Source organism: Miniopterus schreibersii (genome assembly GCF_964146895.1).
Source record: "Miniopterus schreibersii genome assembly, chromosome: 20".
In the NCBI taxonomy this organism is placed as follows: Eukaryota; Metazoa; Chordata; class Mammalia; order Chiroptera; family Miniopteridae; genus Miniopterus; species Miniopterus schreibersii.
Window position 1 is genome coordinate 10289426 of NC_138122.1, and position 24087 is coordinate 10313512.

Genomic DNA, 24087 nt, shown 5'->3' on the forward strand with positions numbered 1-24087 from the left:
GTGAGACAGACAAGATGTGCTTGGTTGACATGCCTCCTATATAGTGAAAAAAGTGTATACTCCATCTTGGGGGCAATCCGTGCTTTTAAGCATGGGGAAACACTACAGAAGGCATTTCAAACACAGGTGGTGGAACAGTGGGTTAGACAGGGCAGGGGGGCTTGTTAGTCTGCAGACCAGGCAACAAGTGCAGGAGGCTATGAGGTCAGGTGGAGGTGACGAGCATTGGGCCTAGGCCTCAGCAGTTCTGAGTTACTGCAAGTTATGCGTGTGTGTGAAGTTTTGTATATACAAAAAGTTAAACAGCCTTATAAATATAGATGCATATAGAAGTTATAAATATATTTATACATAAGTTTATTTATAAACTGATGCATATGTTTATTATATGGAGAGAAGAAAGAAAGGAAGAAAGGGAGAGGAGGAAGGAAGGCAGGGAGGAGGGAGGGAGGGCCCAAGAGAGGGGGAGGGGGAGGGAGAGAGGGAGAGAGGGGGAAAGGGAGGGAGCGAAGGAAGGGAGGGAGGAAAAATACTATGAGCAAAAAACAGAAAAGTGAAAGTGAAGTTTGTCATCAGGGAAGAAAACTTTCAGGGGCTTCAAGGGAGACACAGCAGCTCCCGGACTCCAGAGGTTCCCCAATGTACAGTATAGGCTAGTGGGCTAGGGTGAGTATGTTTGCATGGAGAAGGGTTATGAAAAAGAGTAGCTGAGATAAAGAATAAATGCCGTCTAATTTCTAACACTTCCGATACCACGAGTGAGTCATAAACTGGAATTTCACTTTGTCTTCCAATACGTGCCACATAATCAGCCCGTTGGTAGACGCAGAAGGAGCACATGGCCCGTTCCACACCGACACGGGGCCGGTTCCGAGCGCTGCACTGCGCTGGGGTGCTGAGGCTGCCATACCTGCCACCCCCGGGCACGAGGAAGGTGCTGGCCTGTGCCCTCAGCCAGCCAGGAGACGAGGCACGGGCACTGCCGCGTCCTTTCAGAACACTCCTCGTGTCTTCTTCCCTGTAAATTATGCACTTTCAGGCCTCACTGCGAGAGATAAAGCTGCTCCACTGAGAACTGAATGCCCAGTGCCCTGAATGCGGGAGTGGGCGGGGGCTAAACAGACCCATTGTCCTTAAACCGAGCTGCCTGGGAATTGTCTCCTGCATGGAATGATGGCGGAGAGATAAAAATATCTTTCATTTCTATAGCACTATGCATCTTAAAGTGTGTTCCACATCTTGCAGGCTATATATAGGCTCACTTCATTACCCAACCCCATAAAATCCAGCCAGCGCGGTGGCAGGCACATGCCAGATGTTTGACAATGGTTTAATAACCGAGAGAGAAGAAGTTAAATTGGATTCAGAAAACAGGAAATGGGATGTGGGGCACTAGGTAAAATGCTACCATTCACTCAACATTATCTATGGAGAGCCTTCTGCCTGCCGGGGTAAGAGCTGGCGCAGACCTGCGCACTGAGAGGCCTCTAGAAAGATGCCCACTCAGGCAAAGCGGACAGTCAAGTGTGATCCGTGTTAAGATGCAGTTAAAATACAAGGTGCTGTGGTCCTTACTGCTCTAAAGGCGGACTTTACACGTACTTGAATAAAAGGTGTGCACCCATACAGCGATCAATGTTCGGGGAAGAAAAGCTGATCTGGAACCGAGTCCGAGCTGGACGTGGGGCATGGTTCTGGGGAAAATTAAGAGAGGCGATTACAAGGAGAATAAGCTGGGGAAAGACCGTCCCGGGGCACTCAACGTAGGACGAACACGAACCAGTTCAGGAAAATGCCGTAACCAGTGAGAGAAGAGGGGCACAGGCAGGTTCCCGGCACTGGACCCCGCTGGGCCCTGGGAAGGGGCTCCCCAGGCTCTCCAGGCTGAGAGGCCTGCCCGCCGGGAAGGAGATGGTAGGATTTCTTGGATCGGGAGGGACCCAGAGAGCCCTGTCTCCAACCAGTCATTTTTATAGATGAGAATAGACATGCGGGGAGAGGAAACAAGATGGCGGCGTAGGTCACAGCTGCACCCGCCGCCTCCCGCAGCCACATCAAAATTACAGCTAAAATGCAGAACAGCCATCAGCCAGAGCCTCCTGAGACCTGGCTGAACAGAAGCCCCACAACCAGGGACCTGAAGAAGCTCCGAGGCGGTAGGAGGGGCAGAGACGCGGGCGGGTTGGGGTTGAATCGCGGAGACGCGGCCGCGGGCCCTCACCTGGTGACGCAGTTGAAACCCGGGAGGGACATCTCATCGGCGGGGGTTTCCCGGAGGAGTGGGGGTCCCAGCCCCACACAGGCCCCCAGCCCAGGGTCCCAGGGCCGGGAAGAGACGTCCCACAACTCCGGGCTGTGAACCCAGCGGGGACTGTGGCTGAGGGACGCGGAGGCCGCGGGAGCCCCAGCAGCTCCTCTAAAGGGCCCGGCACAGACTCACCCGGATGCTCCCTCTGAGCCCAGCGCCGGGCAGCAGGAAAGGACCCGGGACACTCGGGGAGGAACTGACCTGCCTGAGATCCGGGCAAGAGGCGGAGGGCGGCTTCCTCCCGGGCAGAAGGGCTGGAGGAGGCCGTGGCTCCTTTGGCGAGTCCTCCCTGCACAGAGCGGGCAGACAGGCGCCGTGTTTGAATCGCCAGCACCTGACTCGCACCTTTGGCCCCAGTGATTCCCGGAGGCCCCGCCCCTCCCACCTGCAGCTCATCCAGGCCATTTCCAGGGGCTTTTCTGTGCAAGTGGCCTCTCCAGCCTCATGCTTAGGACTTTCCTAAAATCTCTCCAACAAGCAGCAGTGGGCCCCTTAAGGCTTGATAAGCGGCCCCAGGCCTGGCACTAGCAGCAGCTGCATTGGCTCATAGCTTGGCCTCTCCTGGGCTCCTCCAAGCCCAGCACAAGGAGCAGCCAACTACGGTTTGCTGTGTAGCTCACGCTGGGGGGCCCTGGGCAAGGCACTGCACAGGCTGACTTTGCACCTCCCGGGAGGCCCCAGAGACATTGCACCTGGTGGTCAGACTGGACCACGCTGCATTACAACCCTACCACATCCACCAGTGACACTCAAGGGGTGCACTTGGTGAACACCAAAGCCCCACTGAAGTAAATCCTGCTCCATAGGGGTGTCCCCAGGACAGCAGCTCTTTGGCTGTAGTTGCAGCTGGTCCTCACAGCTGATTGGCCTGGGGGTCAGTTCCTCCCAGGGACGCCAACAGCAACCAAGGCTCAACTACAACAGGACAGTGCACACAGCCCACACAGGGAGCACCTAGAAGGCCCAGCTCAGGCGACTGGGGAGGCTGAGTCACTGGACCCTACAGGACACCTACTACACAAAGCCGCTCTACAAATTCCAGGAGACACAGCAGCTCTACCTAACACACAGAAACAAACACCTGGAAGCAGCCAAAATGCGGAGGCAAAGAAACATGTCACAAAGGAAAGAACAGAAGAAATCTCTAGAAGAGGAACTAAATGAAATAGAACCAAGCAAGCTAACAGATACAGAGTTCAGAATTTTGTTTATAAGGATGTTTAAGCATACTATTAGGGAAATAACTGAGAAAATTGATAATATAATAAAGTACCAATTTGAAATGAAGGCTACACTAACTGAAATGAAGAATAATTTACAGGTAATTATCAGTAGAGTAGAGGACATTGAGAATCAAATCAGCAATTTGGAACATGAGGAAACAAAAAACATCCAACCAGAAGAGCAAAAAGAAAAAAGAATACAGAAATATGAAGATAGTATAAGGAGCCTCTGGGACAATTTCAAGAGGCCCAACATTTGAATTATTGGGGTGCCAGAAGGGGAAGAAAGAGACCAAGAAATTGAAAACCTATTTGAAAAAATAATTACAGAAAACTTCCCCTACCTGGGGAAGGAAATAGACTTACAAGTCCAGGAAGCACAGAAGGTCCCAAACAAGAAGAACCCAAAGAGGCCCACAGGAAGACACATCATAATTAAAATGCCAAAGGTTAAACACAAAGAGAGAATCTTAAAAGCAGCAAGAGAAAAGCAATTAGTTACCTACAAGGGAGCACCCATGTGACTGTCAGCTGATTTCTCAACAGAAACTTTGCAGGCCAGAAGGGAGTGGCAAGAATATTCGAAGAGATGAAAAACATGGAACTACAACCAAGATTGCTCTACCCAGCAAAGCTATCATTTAGAATTAAAGGTCAAATAAAAATCTTCACAGATAAGAAAAAGCTAAAGGAGTTCATCACCACCAGACCAGCACTATAGGAAATGTTGAAGGGTCTTTAAGAAGAAGCTAATGAATAAAAAAAACCTGATGAACTAAATAGATCCAGAGATATTGACACATGCAATAGATGATCATATTTCAGTGGAAAGAGGGAAGGGGGTGGAGGGTGGGAAGAGATTAACCAAAGAAGTTATAGGCATATATGCATAACCCATGGACACAGTCAATAATGGGGTGAAGGCCTGGGGAGGGGGTGGGAGTGACATGGAGGGGGTCAATTGGGGGAAAAAATGGGACACCTGTAGTATTTCCAAGAATAAAGATAAATTTTAAAAAAGAAGAAAGAAAAGAAGTACAAATTGGTAGTTACAGAATAGTCATGGGGATGTAAAGTACAGCATAGGGAATATAGTCAGTAATATTCTAATAACTATGTATGGTGTCAGATGGCTAAGAGATTTATCGAAATGATCACTTAGTAAGTTATATAATAATATCTAATCACTGGGGTGTTCACCTGAAACTAATATAATATTGTATGTCAATTGTAATTGAAAAATTAAAAATGATTTAAAACTAAAAAAAAATTAGCTATAAAAAAAAAAGAAAAAGATATGCCTAGGTTCATTCAGAGTCTACAGAAGTTGGCAGTACCCATGCCAGAGCCCAGGGGAAAGGCTTTGCCATTACCCTGCACTCAGGCCTGGCCCAGGGTGAATTGGTGCTGCAGGCTCGCCATGCCCTTTAGGGGACGTTTCTGAAAGCTGGATCCTTGCTTTTTGGGGCCCTTCCACAACAAACTACAATGAACATGGGTTAAAGTTCTGTAATCCACCTGCACAGGTGTGAGCAAGAAATGTGGTTCAGATCAATGAAAAAGAAATAGGCCAGAAGACTGTGGCTGCCCAGGTCAGGAGGGCTGCTACAGAGGAGGACCTCTGATGGCCATCTGGTCTTGGGACTTATTCATAGCTTCAAGCCCTTATTAACTTCTCCAGGACGGAGAGTGAGGTAAACTGAACTCCCAGGAGGGGCCTGTTCCAAATGTGTTTAAATCCCTGGACATGGAGGTTTGAACCAGCACTGGCAGGATATATTAAAAAAAGGAGAGGAAATGTGGTTTATAATGTATCTGTGCAACAGGTACTGTGAAGAGGCATTAAACAGGAAATTCTCCACTCGTGATGACTGCCTAGGGCATAAAACAGCCTCCCCTCTGGGTGTTTGTGGTAAGGGTACCTTGTGAGCACAGGAAGACAGTGGGGGTAGGGAGGGGGGAAGCCATTCGAGCCTTGCAGGAGAGAGAGGAGGCCAAGCCAGCAGAATCCTGGATGGAGGCTGGGCCTGTGTGCATCTCAGACCTTCCTGCAGGGCCACAGGCAAGTGGGTGGGGAAGGATCCAAGGAGAAAGGATTCAGCATGACAGATGACCTCCGGGGCAATTTTTGTCTTATTAAAAAGCCAATGAGATGTTTCATAATTTTTCCCCATGTATACACCTGTGAATATGTCTCCCCAACCAAAGGACAAACTTTCTAAAAGCAGGAATTTATGTATTCATTCCACATGTCTTGATTAAGTACCCCAAACAGGCCTTTACACAAATCAGAGGAATAATAAATGTTACCCACAGAGGACAAGCAGCCCAAAGGAAGGTCACTGGAAAGTAGTGGTGAGCGGGGTCTGCATAGTCTATGTGAACCCTGGCCTGCTCAGGGCCCCGGAACCCCAAGCCTCACTCTCTGTCCCAGACCTCAGAAAGTTTTGGGGGTGAGCGTGCTGCCAGGAGAGCAGGGCCTGGAAGCTGTCGGTTGCAGACTTGCCCTGTGAAACTTCTTGGCCAGTGAGCAGCAAAGTCTGGAGCCAGCCTCACTCCCTTGGCGATGGAGCTCTCCGTGGCGGGGATGGGAGGGTTCAAAGGACACAGCACTTGGCACAGCGGCCTGGAGAAGGGGGCTGGGGACTGATAAATGCAGCCTCCTGGGCTACAATCCGGAGAAATGCTGGAGAGAATGCCACCTGCTGGTGAGGGACCCCACTTGCCTGGTGGGCGCTGCAGAGACTTGGAGCCTGGATGTTCAGAGAACAAGAACTGGGGAGGTTTTCCACGTTGCCTGTTGGTTTTCTACTGTCTCTTTAGGGCTGCCACCTTCACGGAGGTGCCCAGAGACCCGGTGCCCTGGGCCCTGCTGTGGACACTGATGTTCCCTTCAAGGGTGGCGGACTCCCCTCCTCTCCGCTCCTCCCCACTGCCCTCCCTTTCCCTCCTGCCCCCTCCCTTGCCCTTCGCTCCTATCCCTCCCCTCCTCTCCCCTAAGGTCTCCCCACACGCTCCGGCTCTGACACTCTCTGCTCTCCTCCATCAGGTGGAGCCTTCCCTTCCTCTCGCCTCCCACCTCCCTGGGCACCGGCCACAGCGCGCAGGCACCTTGCAGGCCAGGAGGTCAGCCAAGCCCCCGGAGGAGGTGAGGCCAGGACCCGCCGCCCAGCGGGCGGAGATGGCGGGGCCACCGTCGGGGCTGGCGCCAGGGCCCGCCGGCTGCGGGTCCTGCAGTTACCGCTGTTGTTCTCTCTGCCCCACGTGGTGGCTGCCAAAGATTGCCGTGGTTTTTCTGGTCCTTTTAGAGCCAGGCAGCTCATCACTTAATCCAAGCTTTTACCTTTAAGCCAGGAGACCGGAGGCTGCAGGGAGGGGTGGAAAGGGTGAGGAAGGAAACAGGCTCAGCTGGCTGGGGGTCCGGAGGCCAATCTCAGGGAGCAGTGAGAGAGTGAGACAGGGTCCTTCCCACCTGGAACCCCCACCAAACATCTCCTGTCCAAGAGTGAGCATGTGGGGTGCACACATGCCCTCTGTGGACCTGATTTTCGTGTATCGCACAGTTGACTGGCCTTGGAACACTAGTTTTGTAATATTTTCCTTGGGAGCCGAATTAAGCAAATCTCGGCCCCAGGCCACTTAGAAATTAGCAACCAAAATTAAACAACAGCTTAAAGGATAAATGTTAGTTAAAACATCAAATATTGCTTTGTAGGATACAAACCACAGTCTATATTGTTAGTCTCATTCACTGTAAGGCTTGGCCTTAGGAATTGCACCCCGATCTTAAATTTCTCCCCACCCCCTTAGAATTAATGGCAGCAACCACTAAAGTTGCAGCACTGCACAGGCCATAGTTTTACTCCTAATATGCTACTTGGTGTGTGTTGCCTAAGATTCTTGTTCCTCTTTTGCATGTGTTTCTGATTTGCCTCTTGGGGTCCATTGCATTGCATGGCCCATAACGAGTCAGTGGGCTAAGGCTATGCAGACACTGCTCCTGAAATTTGTTTGCTAATTTGGTGGGTGAAGTGCCTATATTGGATCCTCTTAGTTTCCCTTGGTCTGTGTTTCTTTTGATCCCCCAAAAGTTTGCTTACAAATTGCCACTTGATATGTTTAACAGCCTCTAAGGGATGCAGTTAAATAAACTATTACGTTTAGAATAGAAAAGTCAACACAGCAGACACCTACTAATTTGTAGGTCTTCAATGTGAGCCACCAGATGTCAGCTCCTGCCAGCACACCCTTTCCCGGGTGCCCCCCACTTCTCTCTTTCTCGTTCCTAAATGCCAAGGGATACATCCACATGGATATGTGGAGTTGGAATGTGCCTTGGAGTCAGCAAAGTTACCAAAGTATGTAATACTGATTCAAGAGAGGCTAAGGTTTCCCCAAAGACCTCTCTCCAAGGTCCAGTGACTAAAGAAAGTGATGATTGATTTTATAATTTAAAGGCACAAACGGAGAAAGCATCTTTCATTTTCCTCTTTTTACTCATTTACTCATAAAATACTGCATATTTTATACACTGTTTGTAACTGTCCTTAGAGTTTGCATCTTATGTGTATACCGTACTTGCACACTAAATGATGAGCTCCTTGAAGGCATGGTCTGTGCCTACGATTTTATTTCCCCCAACGCCCTGCTTATCCCAGGCTCATGCAAATGTCTATCAAATGAATAGACCTAGATACATTCACTTTGACATCCTGGCAGAAATCGAGTTTGATTTGAATGTGGGTTTCATGATAGGTAAAAGCCCTAAAGGTTCTTAAGAGGCAGCTGCCTGTGACCTTGGCCTCTCCTTCGGTGTAGGATTCACAGCACCTCTTGGAGAAAAGACACTCTCAGAGTGTTGGAGTGCTCGTTAGAGGAGAAGCTGCAAATGCAAAGACTGGCTGCTCCCCTACCCTTGTAGGAAACACACAAGTCAGGATGGTAATAAACAGGCACATGCCACAAATCCACCTGGCTTCCCTCTAGTTCCTTTATTTTGTTTGTTTTCTAGGAGAAGCACAGAGCACGCTAAGGTCCACCCTTCAGGTTTTATGACCTACACCACCCCCCAACCTCGAAAGTCTCAAAAAATGCAAAGCATGCTTGTGTCTTCCCCAACTCTGAGGCTCCCTGCACACATTGGCCAGCTTCTTCCCGGAGGAAGATGCAGCTCCCCCCCCCCTCGCCCCCCCAGCCCAGTTTCCAGTCCTCTGAGCACGGGGCAGGCGTGCCCATTTCACTGCGTGCACATGCATGTAGTCATTCTTAACTTCACGCCCATTAAACAGCATTCTATCGTGTGGGCAAAAAAGTCACAGCTCCACTAGCTGTTCGAGATGCCTTTTGGTCATTAATGGGGACAAAAGCTGAATTTCCCTCTATTTAAGGGGAGAGAAAAAAAAAAGAAAAAGAAAGAACAGAGCCCCCCGCCCCCTCCGTTTTGCAAAGATCTCCTTTTCCAAGTGTTGCCTCTTTAATTACGGCCCGTTTCCCCTCCCTCTCCCCTCCCCAGCTCCGGTGAAAGGAGCCCTTCTGTCACTGGTCCCCGGCTCGCTCGCTGGCTGGCGGTGGGAGGAGCCCCGAGGAAGCCGTGCGCCCGGGAGGCCGGGAGCAGAGATGGATCTGCTCCGAGAGGGGACGCTGCTGACGACCCCGGCTTCTCGAGGCGGCTTCTAGAGACAGGCCAGTCGTGCCGCGCGGCTGCCGAGACCGGAGGCGCACGAGCCGGAGGCCCCGGGGCGCGCGGGCTGGCGGGCGACCCGGCGAGGACGGCGGCGCAGGCGGCGCCCCGCGAGCCGAGCCGCGGAAACTCCGCGCGAGCCCAAGTTGCCGGCCGGCTCGCCCTCGCCGCGCCGAGGAATGAGACCTTCCCAGCTCCACCTGCTCCTCGCCTGCGCCTTCCTCTTCGGTCAAGGTAGGACCCAGGCCGCCGGAGTTGCGGGGAAAGTGGCGGAGGCGCCGGGGCGCGGGAGGCACAGGGCGGAAGGTGGGAGGCTTCGGAAACTCGGCTGATGGATGCGCCTCTCGGGCCGGGTCGCGAGGCGCTGGCTTCTCTCCTTTGCCTTTGAAAATGCAACAAAATGCTACTGTGTATTTTCCTTTGGAAGGAAGGGGTATGGAGAGGGGGGCGGGGAGGCGACTTTCCCCTCTCACTTGTCGACATCCAGCTCAAACTCTCCAATGCAAATGAGTCCTTTATGCCCCCGGTATGCTAATGAGGCGGTGTCGGTGGCCGTGCAGCCCTGAACTTCTGGGCACCTCCTCTCCTTCAGACCCAGGCTGGAGAGGGAGCGAGTGGGGAGGACAGCTTGGATTCGGTGGATTTTTAGCTCGAAAAAGGTCTGACTTGCCGGAGTGTATGCAAAAGCGAGCGTGTGCGTCGCACGTTTGCAGAAGGGGCTGCAATTACCGAATGCACCGTGGGGGTAATTTGCAGTGCCGGGGAAAAGCGTGTGAAGAGTTCATTGAATGCAATCTCGTTCTCGGAGTAAGACTGAATTCTGAGTTCTGCAAGGCACCAGATTCAGGGTATAAAATGGAATTTCGCCCCTGGTGCTGATTGTTTCGTTTCTGCAGCCTAGCAGGAGCAGAGGAGCTGGGTGGACGCTCAGAAAAGAACTTTGCCACCTCTGGGCTCCCTGCCACTGGGAAGCGTGGGGCTGGGAGTGGCGGGAGGGCGGGGAGGGGAATCCGGGAGAGGGACTGTGAGTGCCAGCTTAGCCAAATGCGTCGAGTCACCTGTGGAATTGAGTTCAAAGGGGACAAGTAAATGGACTCCTTCCCATTTCGGAATGCCAGGGCTGCTCTGCCATGGAGTCGGCGTTTGTGCCAGCCAGCACAGCCCTGAGAGGGATGGGACTCGCTCAGAAAGATCCACAACAGAGCAGGTCCATCTGTTGATTAAATGAAGGGTAAAAGTTTTGGGGAGAGCCCAGCACCGCCGTGGGTGGCTGGCTTTGCAGGCAAACAGCATATCATCTTTTCTTCCCCTGTCAGGGAGAAGCCAGTGTAAGTACAATCCCAGCCGCCTTCCTCACCTCTTCCATAGCCACTGTGGTCCCTGCAGATTTCCCTCATCAAATGTCGCTGCTGACCATCCTGATTAAACCTGAGGGGGGCTTCCCCCATGTGAGTGTGCTATACCCGTGCCTGTGTATAATTATAATGTGCACACACACACTCATGCATTCATGGGGCTGTGTGCACCTCACAGGAGCTCCTACAGTAGCAGGAAGATAAATTGCCTTCCCCAGAGTTTTCAGGCTGAATGAATAAGTATCTCAGAGCACTGGTATAAACAGTTTGGTTACATTACCGTTTGTGAGATTCCCCTCTTTCTTGGATGCGTGCGCGTTTGCTTATGGGCACACACTACACAACTATACACAATACTCTCTCCCATTCCCCAGTTCACTCGGGAAGTTGCATGTGGGATCCCTGAAAGGAGGATCCGGCCATCCTCCTACACACAGTTCATGGGGCCCGGGCACGTTTTGGTCAGTGGTTTGTGTTCTTTGGCGGCACACCAACACAATTCTTCTCCGGATTGGCATACGGAGTCCGTAGGTGTCCAAGTGCCTCTCCGCTGTCTGAATCATCGGAGTGCATCTTCTACCGTGCTCGTTCCCTTCTCAGTGCAGAGCTATTTCTTGACTGCCTCATTGGAATCTTTAAATATTTACCTGTGGAGGTTAAATGCTCTGTTTCATCTACCCTTGACCCTGAGGGCACTAGGGAGAAACCAAAGCATCATGCGAGTCGTAGCTCTGTGTTATTCCTGGGTGCTCGGAGCTTGGCCAGCACTGCTACCCTATAGAGGGTAGATGCACAGGACTGCAAAACAGGACTAAAGAAAGGTGATGAGACCAAAGTGGACCCAGCCAGTCAGAATGGCCCACATCATTAGACACTGTAGGTCCCAGGTCCCTTGAGTAGACAGCATCTGACTGGAGGAATTAAAGGTCAGGAAGGAGGATGCTTTATGGACTTCATTGCAATAGAGTATCTTTTGACTTGCTCTATGGATATTTGCTTTAATGTGGATGTCGTTTGGGGTATTGTGAATTCCCCAGAGGAAACTATTTGACCCTGTGCACATATATGCTGAGCTCATATACTGTGCCCAACTCCTACCTGGTGCCATGGACTTAATCACTATTGGATAGAGCGTATCCACTTTCAGCGGGTCATGAGAGCACTAGCCCACAGGCCCTAGATGGCTCTCCTCTCATACCTCTTATTGAGGCCACTTCCCTCCCCCCCCCCCCCCCCCCAGAGCCAGCCTCTGACCCCCACCTTCCAAGGGCTCTTCTTCCTGGGGTGCTTTCCAAGGAAATGTTCAGAGTCTCAGGGATGGCCCTCCAATCAGAGAAAGCAAATGTCCAGGGTTCTATTTAAGGCCATATCTGGCACTCAGGTGATACAGCCATCTGCCGCCCACACCTCTCCGGGTGGAAACCTGCGTGTCGTCTCGGAGTTTCTGGAAGCACAATGCTCAAGCTTCCTGTTCTGGATCATCTCAGGTCCCACATAGAGGGGGGTGGCGGGGCTCCAAAAAGCGCCGTGATGACTTCAACAGCAAAACGTTTAGATAAACTCTAACAGCCTATTTCAATCATCTTTTTCTTTCCAATTGTATCAAATATCTGTTCACCTTTCCTTTTTTTCATAACCCTTTTGACAATGAAATTAAGGTATTAAGGTACAATTAATTTCAGTGATATGCTGCGCCGTTAGTCTTTTAAAGTTTGGACTTTTCATGTCGATGGAGATGGAGTATTTATTTCTCTTTCCTGAGGTGGCAGTAGAAAGACCAGGTGGCATCCCTCCACTTCGCCCCTGCCAGCCTGCCCGGGCCTGGCTCCCCGCAAGGAGATGGAGAGCCGCCAGTGTGCAGTGTGGGTTTCCTCTTGCTGGGGATGCCCCCTCCTTTGGCTGTCAGGACGCACGCTTTGTACAGAGAGGGATATGTCACAGCACAATTTGCCTCCTGCGGAGAAGAGGCATGTTCTGCCCCGGGGTGAAGAGGAATTGATTCTCTTGTCATCCATAAACTTAGAACTTGCTCTATTTTTTCCCTTTACCATTTCAGTTTGCCCACAACCATTTCCTTCTGCGCCTTCCTTCATCTCCAGGACCGTTCCATCCAGCCTGCACAGCCACATTAAGTAGCTGCAGAGGAGTAATGGACTGAGGACTCCCTGCTGCCCACGGATCTCAGTCCTGAGAGTCTGGGAAAGTGCAGCATGGCACAGGCTCGGTGCCTTTACCTGGACCGCTCTAGGGAAGGCATTGTCTACCCCCCCCCCCCCCCGGTGTTTTGCTCTAGTGCCCCCAGTGTCCTGTCCTGCCTAGTAACTCAGTGGGTCTGAAAGTTCTAATTCTGGTGAGCCCTGATCTCTTGTTGGGGTTTACCTGTGCGTTGTGCTGTGCTGCTCTGGGCATGTTGGGGTAAAAGTGACAAGTTGCATTTACCTGTCAGTGACGCCCCTGAGTTGAGGATTCATCTGGGGTGTCATCTACCTATTAGGAAGAATCTAAGCAACTTGCTCTTCTGACCTGCTGGCAGGAATCTGTCAGATGTCCACTCCAGGGGCAGAGGTCCATGGTGACATGCATCTCCCAGGGAATAGAGGAGCATAGAGCAGACAGGAGACTAAAATAGAATGTGAGTGGAGGGAGTTGGCTGGGGTGAGGGGAGCCAAGGGGAAGACAGGAAGCTCAGGAAGGGGGGTGATGAGAATATAGCTTGAGCACCTCAGAGGCAGCCAAAGAACAGAGGAGTCCCAGGGGGTGCATGCTGAGAAGGCGTTAGAGAGGATATTGGAACGAGCAGAGACTTTGGAAACATTGATCCTCACTCAGAAATGTCATATAACAGAAGAGGCAAGTAATAAGTGTGATGTTCTCTGCCCACCCCCGCACCCCAAGGGGTGTGACATCTGGTCTAGAGGAGAAGGAATCCCTTCTTTTGTGCTAGAAGGTCAGTGCACAGCTGCCAGGGGTGGGGACCACTTCTTCCACAAGTTTGCTGGGTGAGGGAAACTGGGATGTGTCTGCTGCCCAGCAGGGAGTTCTCAGTTGCCAACCAGACCAATTGTGGAGGGAATAGAAACTCCCGGGGGATGGAGGGGGTGGAGTGGGGTCAACACCATCCTACTGCACTCAAAGGACGCTGCAGGGCCTCCCGCCTGGTCACAGAGGAGGGTATGCTGGCAACCTGGGAACGTGGCAGCAGTGAGCAAGGAGCTGCTCTGAGCCAGGGCCAGCAGGAGACAAACGGGGTGGAGCAGGGGATTAGGCCTGAAGATGCAATTTTTCTTTTTTGTTCAGCCCAGTGGGGATGGCTTAGGAGGCATTATATTGCAGACCCAAAAAAGCACATGAATAATCCTGAGTGAATTCAAGAGATTTCCATAGCAAAATAATAACAATACTAATGATACCTTTGATTTGCAGAGCACTTTTCTTCCAAGGAGATAAAAAGATAAACTGTTTTGGAAACATGAATGAGGAAAAGAAAATTGCCTGTGATAGAGGAGTGGGGAGGAAGGCCAAGAGCATTCATTTTAGGGTCTCCATGGAGGTGGGGGGTGGGGAGGGGGTTCCATGGTCCTAGGCATCATTTTTTCAGCCTCAGCCCTTCTCCTTGTAAGATGTTGGGATGACTTTTGGGTGAAAAACCGGTGCAAGCATTTTAATCAGGGTCAACCTAGAAGCAGCAAGGCACTGAATTCCTTCAGCATGTGCCCAGGGCCAGGGCCACTATAGTGTAGTAGTGCAGAGGGTAAGCGAGATCCGGGGCCTGCTGGGATCACACTTGGCCTCTCCCCACCGCAGGGATCCTGACTTTAATGGGGACTCTTGCAGCAAAGTGAGTGGGGTCTAGCCTTCCCCCAAGGCCAGTGGACACCCTGGACACCCCAGCACTCACAGAGCAGAGGCTGGCTGGAGCAGCTGCTCTGGGGCTGTTTCCTCCCTGGGCTTTCATAGCCCCTTACTGTCATCCACAAGGGAGCAAGATGCAAAGCCAGCCAGTGCCCGGTGCCCAGACTGTCATAGCTGTGCCCTGTATTCCAAATAGAGTGGGACATTACCTCCAGTTAGGGGACAATGCAGAGAGGCTACTGCTCTGAGACACAGTACCGCTCCTCGTGTCATCATGAGCCATTTCTTTTCCCAGGGGAAAGCCACGGACTCCACCCAGTTAGGTGTGCAGGTCACATGAGAAGATGGGTTCCCTGTGGATCATTAAAATACTTGTCTCGCATTCACGCAAAGAGCGCTATGCCCTGGTTTCTGCCGGAGCTTGGGGATTAGGCATGGGGAGGGGAGCTTCAGCCTTCCCTGCTCTCTCAGGACCCACACTGCTGCCATAAGCACCCATCTCCACCACCACATTTAACAGTAATTTTCACTGACTTTCTGCTTCTAACCCACCGAAGGAGCCAGGGATCAGACATTATGCTTTCCTCCCTTCCTTCGTCTCCAAATGGTAAAAGTGAGTATTCTGGCTATATATGTCCAGAAGTTAGTAAATGTCAATATTGGAGGCGTGTTTCCTTTATATCACTGTAATTTGGCATAAGCTGCTTGGAAACAAAGGTCCCCGTGATCATGGAGTGCTTCCTGAGTACACAGTCAACACCACTATGAGGACTAGATAAATGTCAGCGTCCTCTGGGTACATGGGTAACAAGTTGAAGCCATGGAGATAGTGGCCAGCATGTGACCCCTGCTCCTGACAGATTATTATGTGGCAGCCCTGGCTGGGGCATGGGGGGTGGGAGATGGGCACTCACCCACCTCCTTCCTGGAAATAAAGGCAAGGAAGTAGCCAAATGGGGACCCCTGCCCGCATACCATCGCAAGGGTTTCTGGTAGTCTAGGGGCCTTACCGTGCCTCCTCCCAGCCTCCTTCCATCTGTGACCCCACTCTGCACGCATGCATGTAAACACCCACCCCCACCCCCACACACCCCTTATTGCTGGAGTGTAGTGACGTCCAGAGCTTAGAACAAATGGGAGGTGAGCTCTCATTCCAGCCTCCCACCTGCATCGGTGTCCTCATAGGAGAAGTGAGGCAGGTTTACCTGAGGCTGTTTTCTGATCGCTGAAACTAACACTACAATGGCTTGTGTTTGTCGCATTAAGAGGAGGTTGCCACATCAGGCCGAATTATCGAGATGGCCTTCCTACCCGGCCTGTGCTCACTGCACAGTTGTTGCACGTTTCCCTTCTTTCTCACCGAGGCTGGAAGATGGGAATTTGAAATCGGAGTCTGCGAGTTGCGGCAGTGAGCACGGAATGTCATTTTCACCATCCTGCCCTTCTCCCCCGTGTGCTTCGTCGGGCCTGGTGTCTCAAAGGGCCACATTTATTCCCCCTTCCTTTGTGATCTAATGGCATTTGGTGACACTAAAGCTCAGCCCATGGCCTCTGGGCCAGCACCCACTGTGGGCCTATATGTAGTAGGCACTGTGCTAGGGGCTTTGGATGCAGAGATGTCTAAGGCCACATGTCTGTCCCAGGAGGGCTCTCAGTCTGGTGAGGGAGCAGACACTGTGACTTGAGGTTACAGTGATGGGCTCAGAGCAGTCAGAGCGTTCAGAGAGCCTGGATGGGAGTGGCTATCAGGGAAGGCCACACAGAGGAGATGACTTGGTTCTAAGATGTCTAGGAGTCATCGCAATGGAGCATACACAGTGTTTCCGGCTGTACCTTAGAGTGTGCAATGGCAAGAAGACAGGACAGAACGTGACCTGTTCCGAAACAATGGCTCCTGTGGCGGCTGGAATGTTAATGTGTTGAAGGGAGCCTGAAGGGAAGCCTGGGGAGGGATGGCTCAGCTTGTGAATGGGGGTGGACGCCACCCTAAGAGTTTTGAGGATGGATTGTCCAAATGAAGCCTACTCTTTAGAAACATTATTAGTAGCTATGGGTCTAGTCCTCTCTACACCATGAGGTCCCTGGACCCTCCCCCCCAAAAGAAAGATCAACATGTTATTTATTCATCTTAATATCCCCTCATTTCACATATAGACTTGAACAGAAATATACTCACTCTTTTCAGCTCCCCTTCCTTCACGGCTTTTATGTGAAGAATGGAGCAGTGGGCAGTAGAGTGAGTGCGGAGAGGCCGACCTTCCCTCCAGAGGGAAGGCAGAGCGGGTAGTAGGCAGACGTACACTGGAGTGGTGTGTTGGGTGAAGGGTGTGGAAGGGAACAGGCGGCACCCAGAAGCAGGCATGGCTGAGCCCACACTGGACTGTTAGTCCAACGGAATCGCTGAGAAAGGGATTGGCCAGTTTCTAGGGCCCCGGGAGGCTAGCCAGAGATGGAGGCAACCTAACAATGAAATGATGGTAGACCAGAAAAAGAGCCCAGGACAAAGATGAGACAAACAAGAGACGCCTAGGGATGCTTTGCTGATGATTTCTTTTCTGTTCTCGAGAGGAAGCTGAGCTATGCTGGCTTTGGGGGAAACAAGGCTCCATGCTCAGTGATTCTTCTACTCAGATGCTAGACGTGTTTACAGGTGGGGAGCCTTTTTCCTGCCAAGGGCCATTTGGATATTTATACCATCATTCATGGGCCATGCAAAATTATCGAATGAAAAGTTAGCCTGCCATAATTCTTCAAACATTTAATTAACTCACCCCTAATGGGATGGCTGGAACTGCTTCTCTTTGGTGAGGCCTTGGCAGGGCCAGACCAAATGATTTTGTGGACCGGGTGGTTCCCTACCCCTGTTCTAGAGTAAAAGACATCCTCAGATCTACCTGTGTGTCCCACTCTTTTGGCTTGTTTTCATTTCCCCAACAGGTTGAACCTAGTGTTTGAGGCTGGCCCACTGAGCAGCCTCCCATTGCTGAGACACTAAGAGTGGAATTCAGGCCATCGAGAATGGGAGAGTCAATCTCTAAGAGCTGGATTGGAGAGTAGACTAGATTTGGATGACATCCAAATCCTCTCCAATTCTAAGATCTCCTAAATATTGCCTATTAGCCACAGGCTCTTTACTTGGGGTAATAAATGCCTAGAGGGTAGATGACATGTTATAGATCTCTTTGCCCAGCACATGTTCTTGCAGGTGCCGGGCAACTTCCTTTGCTTGGTGGTGGGAGTAGTGGTGGCAATAGTATGTTCTTATCATGATGATAATTAGCAACATATAAAGCTTCATGCATTGCCGAGTGGTGCCTTTCACAAGCACTACTTCATTCATCACCATGATATCAAGGAGAGGTGGCTGTGATCTCGGCCATACCCTCAGGAAGGTGATGTTACCTGACCAGGGTCAATCTCAGTCTGGTTCACTCTCTGCCTGATGCTGCTCCAGATGCTGGAGATCCAGCTGCTCTGAATCATCAACAGTGAGAAATGCATGGGCAGACCCTAAGCTGTGGCATTAGTGGAGCCATATTCCTATAACCTATGGGAATTCTCCCTGGCTGGGAAGAGAAGAGGGGTTTAAAGGTTCTGGATGGAAATCAGGGAGCTGACCTTTGAACAGTGGCCCCGCATTGCAGCTCCATCTCTTCTTGATTCCAGACTCCTTCTGGACTGGCTCCGTCATCTCTCTGTTTCAGCTCTACCTGCAGGACACAGGTTTCCGGGACCTCCTGCCTGAGGAAATGACAGGCCAGCCTTTTGGGCAGAATAGCAGAAAGGAGACGAGGCTTTGGTGGTTTCTTTTGTGGCTGTTCTGAGAAAAAGAAAAAAAAAAAAAAAAAAGCAAAGGCAGGGACTTTTCTTCTCTTAATTGGTTGATGAAATATCCATTTCTTTTGTGCCCCCTGGTGCCTAGCACACTATTCAGCACATAGGAGGCTGTGAATAAATATTGAAATGATAGGATGAAACAGGAGGGATAACGAAAGGAGGAGGCATCCTTCTGACGTTACCACACGCAGATGCTGTGAAGGCCCCACAGGAGGGCAGGGGAAAGAAATCAACTATTAAAAGTGTGGTCCCACCCTGTAGGAAGTTGCCGATCTCGGATAAAGGCCTCTAATGACCGCTGGGTCACCAGGATCTCTGCCAAGAGAAACATCCTCTGGCATGCCACCCACTCCTTCGTTTCAGTAAGAAACAGTCACGTCCTCTGTTCTTCAATGCATGTCAGTTCCCATTTCCGTCAGTCACCTGCAAATGTCACAGGTGACTCGGCTCCGGTGCTGTGTGACAGTCCACCTGTCACCTTTGGCAATGCTGGGAGCTATGACAGTTTCAGAGTGACACAGGGGGGCTGGTGGCTCATCATGCAGGCATCCAGGAGACAGGAAGGTGGAGCTCGCTCCTGGAGACCCATCCAAAGCACCGCATACAAAGCAACTCCCACCCTCCCTCGCTGCCCTGGTGACAAAGACAGAAACTGCCAATTAATCTCCAGGTGGCTTTGTTCTCCATGTCCTAGGACCCACACTTTTCCACACCTCACTTAAAGATGCTGGGTCCACCCCACATTCACAGGGTGTGCCGTTGTATCAGGGATCCGGACTCCAGGTCCCTGCACCGTGTGAGGGACGACTGGGCAGGGAGGGCCTGTTTTATTCTTGGGACCCCATCAGGCAGGAGCTGGCAGAATGGTTTTGGAGCTGAAACCAGGGGAAGGCTGCAATTCCCACATCTGCCTGATGGTGGCAGCAGCAGCGCTTGCAAAGCCCAGGAGTGAGCAGCCAGCCAGAGGCCCAGGAAGGCAGCCGGGCTCTCCAGTAGGTGCCTGGGCCCTTCTCTGCCGGGGACAGAGGGGCTGGGGCAGCTGAGCATGAGGCAGGGGGCAAGGAAGGGAGGAGCGGGCCTTTTGGATGGCAGCAGCTCCCCCAGGTGGGTTCCTTTCTCCCCTTTCTGATGGGGGTGAGGGCAGAGTGTTCAGGGTGCCTGTGAGGAGCTCCAGGAGGTAGGTGGGTGCGATTAGAAATACTTCAGGGGCTTGGGAGAGCTACAAAGAGATCAAGCGATGGAAACCTCAGTTGGCAGAGTCGGTTTCTCTGAGGCGAGGCATTTCCCTGGGGTGATGTCTCCCCTGGGGGTGATGAATGGGGTGTCTTCCCCAAGACCCCCCACTTCTCCTCAGTGAGCCCACTCCTAGGCCTGGTCCACTGCCCCTCACAAGGTTTCTGCCCCTTTCATGGTTCAGGAGCCAATATTTATGCGGCTGCTCCCCTCTCATGCTGAAAAGGCAAAACAGACCAATGCTAAAATCACTGACTATTCCTGATCCCCCGGGCAGGTGCTACTGTTCTCACCTCTGGACAGGAACAGGCACCATGAAGAAGTCTCCGTGAGCATGGCTGTGTGTTTAAAGTGCGTCTCTCTGGGCAAGAGGACCAGACCCCGAGGCAGCACCTGTAGCCCACGCCCTGTGCTCTGCCAGAGGGAAGGTGGAGGAGTCCTCGTGGCCCCAGGAACTCCCTCCACCTTCATCTCCGCAGTGGGCAGCTTACCTTTTCACCTTTTGAGACTTAAGAGAAAAGTGGGTCGGAGACCCCGGGAGGGGTCTGGCATCTGCACATGTGCGATCCATGGGCATAATAAACAAACAGTGGGACCTGGAAGGAAGGAAGGGGGAGTGCAGTGGAGTTGGGAGAGGGGAGGATTGTTCTGTTCCTTTTACTCATAGTTCTGCTGGCAAATGCCAGGTGACATCTTGAGCAGCTCCTGCCAGTCAAGAAAACTTTTTGTGTAAGTTTGAAAACCCTCACCTGAACCTGCAGACCTGATGCTCCACAGATCAGAGAAGAAAGGTCAAACTGCGTGATCCGAAAATTGGCTAAAAATAATAGAGCTGGATCTCTGCCCCGTATAAAGAGATGTCAGACCAGTGTGGTATGTGTGTGCCCTTGGCCCTGCTGCCTCCCTGGCCCCCTCGATGTGGCCGCCTGCTCCCCTTTCTCTTTTCACAAACACGACCTCTTGGTGCTTGGGGAACCCTCAATGAATGTTGATGGGGAAGAGAGGAAACGTGAGACCAGAAAAGAATCTAAACCTACAATGGCCTCATTGTGTTTCTCTCTTTACCACTATGCCTGTGGTTGCTGAATTGGAGCCAACCATGGTGAAGTCCCCCGTTTAATCCTCATAGCGACCCAGTAAATAAAATAATGCAGGGTTGTCACACCCCTTTGCAGATGAGAACTACTGAGGCTTAGGTTTCATAACTTGCCTGAAGGTCACACAACAGATAGTGACAGAACCGCCATGCAGATGTGCAAGCACGCCTATGCAGAGGCACGGATGCCCAGATGCCACACCCCTCCCTGCCCATCCCTTCAGGAGGAATTTGGTCACACAGGTGCGCCTTGACAGCTGTGCGACTTTCAGGAAGCCACAGAAACCCCTGTCCTTGCCTATGAGCTGATAGACATTAAGCAAACAAACAAAACAACTAACCCAAAAGCATAAATAAGAATCTGAGAAACTTTGCTCCTGGCTAGTGGCTGCTCTTTTCTCCACAGCCCAGCTCCAGCTTAGCCTAACATTTGAAAGCCAAATGCTGATTTCTTAACAAGAATCCATTACCACCTAACTTTCCTTCAGTGGGTTAAAACAAAGAAGTGAAAGCCCATTCTGCTTGGGGAGTAGTTGCCTGGCGTCAGCTGCCTGCCCTGAGAACAGAGCTACTCCACACAGAGAGGCATTCTAGCGCATCACACCCTCCTGTCAAGCCCAGAAGAGTAAAAATGTCAGGAGGCCACATACTTCTGAAATGATTAATCGTGGTCGTTAGGGAGAAATAAGAGGACTCTTGGAATGGAGGAGAGCCTGGATGCCGTTCAGCCGCCGATGCGCCTCACTTTGGCTCTGGCTGGTCCGTCTTAACTTGGGTCAGAAATCATTTCTGAGGATGGCACACGCCTGCCTGGGCCGCGCTTAAATCACAATATTGCTTTAAGATGGACACTTGTGATAAACTAGCAAAACATAAAAGTTCTTTGAAGTTTCCAAAGCTCCTCTAGATGGAATCGGAGGGATGCAGAGGGAGAAGGCGAGGCAGATAGATCGCCGCGTGGAGAACAGAGCCTTCCTTTCGTCCCAGGGCCTGAGCCCTCGGGCGGAGCACACGCTCACAGCAGGGGCTCTTCCTCCACCGTTGCCCCGGCTCCAAACCCACGCGATGCCCTTTCTCTGGGCACGAGCCTTGCCTTGGGTTCCCTCCTCATCAAACCAGAGCAGCGGTATTCACTGATAGAATCCATACTTTATAGGGGAAAACAAGCAGATGCTGAGCTGAGCAGAGTCAGGAAATATTATCCAGAAAAATGTGTTCCTCCTCCCCTGTTCTCTTGCCGACAGTAATGGGAAATCCACATTCCCTCTCATTACCCAGAGGTATTTATTGTCTAAGATTCATACCACTGAACTGTCCGGGAGAGGAAAAACACACACCCTACTGTATTTTCTAAGTTCAATTGTGCTAGTTTTTTTATTTCTTTTATGTTACGTTGTCCACCTTCAACATTTACACAGCCAGGGCCGGATGTTTATGTCTTTCTCGAGGGCTGTTGCAACCATATGAACTGATAAAAGTATTTTCTACTGCAAATATGCATATCCTGTACACCGAGCCATTTGCTCCTTTCGTTGACTGGCATTCGGAGTCTGTGAATGTCCGCCAGGCAGCAGTGCGTGGGGCCTGGAGGTCACGATTTCCCTCTCAGGAAATACCAAGATGCTTTAAAAAATAGTAATAACAACACCTTGTGGAGACTTGTCCAGAGAAAGACGACAAGCATTTGGGGGGTGCATCTTCTGGCATGGGAGCCTCTTGCCTTCACTCTACCCCTCCCCCACCCCACCGTGGCCTCATTTCCACGTGAATAGTTGACTGGTTGACCCTTGGACAATGTGGGGGTTAGGGGTATCCCCTACAAAGTAAAAAAATCAGGGTATAACTTTTGACTCCCCAAAAACCTAGCTGATCTTAGGTATCCATGGGGGATTGGTTCCAGGACCCACCACAGACACCAAAATCCGTGGATGCTCAAGTGCCCTGTATAAAATGGCTTAGAGCAATGCTAGAGTAGGCCCTCTACATCCTCAGACTCCCAGCCATGGACCCACAGTGCAGGTGTTTATTAAAAAAATCCATGTATAAGTGGACTCCCGCAGTTCCAATCTGTGTTGTCTGAGGGTCAACGGTACTGCTTATGTTAACTATGGCTGTACAAGGGGTTGGAGAGCAATTTTTAATGAAAGAAGTTAGGCTGACTCATGGGAGCTGTCCCTAGAATTTCATGTCATATTGTCCTGGGGTCACTCGCACTGACAGTGACTCAGGAATCACCATAGATCATGGGCATGGGAAACCAAACATGACAAGGTCAAGAACATACAGCTAGGAACACCGTGGCTTTGCCAGTCTGTCCCTGACATCACTGCCTTCCTCACAACCGAGAAGAATGCCAAGAGTTACTCCTTTCCACGTGCCTCTCAGCGTGTCTACCCCAGGAGAGCCATGTGGTGTGGCCACCTGTGCTCACAGGGGCGACTGTAGCTAAGGGAGGCCACGGTTTTCTCCCTCTGGCAATTTAGAATGTTTCCTTTAGAGTGAGCGTTGCACACCAGAGATGCTGGTGTCCACGAGGGATGGATCCTCTACTTTGCACAGAGAACAGAGTCAGAATGTACAGATTAATGCACCCCAGGAATTCTAGTTCTGGTTGTAAAAACTCTCCAAGGTCAGTACAACCACAGATATTGATATTCATCTCATTGTGAGCTGGGATCTGCTAGCTCCTTAGCATCATTTTATTTTTCAATTCATAAAAAAAGATATTCTCATCAGTAGGCCTCTGGCCCTCTTTCTTCAACGCAAACCGCCAATGGTGAGCCAACTGCAGGAGCTGATGTAGCAGCAGTGAGGGGAGAGAGAAGGAGGCAGAGCCAGCACCCGACTTAAAAACCCCCAACCCCTGGTGGCTGCTGTGGACGCACCATGCTCACTCCCAGATGCCTGAGTGACAACCGGGTGGTAGCGGAGAGGAAGGGGGAGAGAGGCACAGGTATGTGTGGCTAACCAGGAGAGGCAGAGGGACAGACAGAAAGATTGAACGAGCTGAGATGGGTGTGGGAGAGACATTTTAGTCCCCCAGAGAAAAGACTGGAGGGTTCAGAACAGCGGCTTCAACCCTCCCCAATCCAGATGGGGTCCATGAAGGCACACACCTTCCATACAAGAAGGTTTTGAAGTTTCTGTTCGTCAGTGAAATGCTTCAGCCACTTAGCCTTGGGGATAGCCACATGTGCCCGATTCGGGCGCAGAGGTCTCTGTCACTAGGCGGCTGTGTGTTCCTGTTCCTTTGATGGCTGTGTCCCAACACCTACAGGATAAAGATCCTCAGGCCCAAACTGAGCTGCTGATGTCTGAGCGAGCTCTGTTCCCCAGGCCTGGCTTCCCCCCTAACTTCCTTCCCAGTGGAATGACCTCCCTCCCTCCACCCTGAGGACCAGCTCACTGTGCCTCCTGCAGGAAGTTTCCCTGGCCTCCCCCCTTTCCCTCCGCCTTTCCATAACCCTGCGAGGAAACCCCTTGTGGCACTGGTCTCAGTATTT

At 51.3% G+C, this 24087-nt stretch overlaps 1 protein-coding gene across 2 annotated transcripts in view; it reads left to right on the plus strand.

Moving 5' to 3' along the window:
* Positions 1–9207: 9207 nt before the first annotated feature.
* The window catches only part of KIRREL3 (kirre like nephrin family adhesion molecule 3), a 452517-nt gene continuing 437637 nt past the window's right edge, over positions 9208–24087 (plus strand). Inside the window, exon 1 of one of the 2 annotated variants that reach the window (XM_081122433.1) lies at positions 9208–9445. In XM_081122433.1, coding sequence (XP_080978559.1) covers positions 9391–9445 — 55 coding nt within the window. In that variant the 5' untranslated portion in view covers positions 9208–9390. The remainder of the gene's footprint in view (positions 9446–24087) is intronic. The other variant, XM_081122432.1, reaches the window with a different exon arrangement.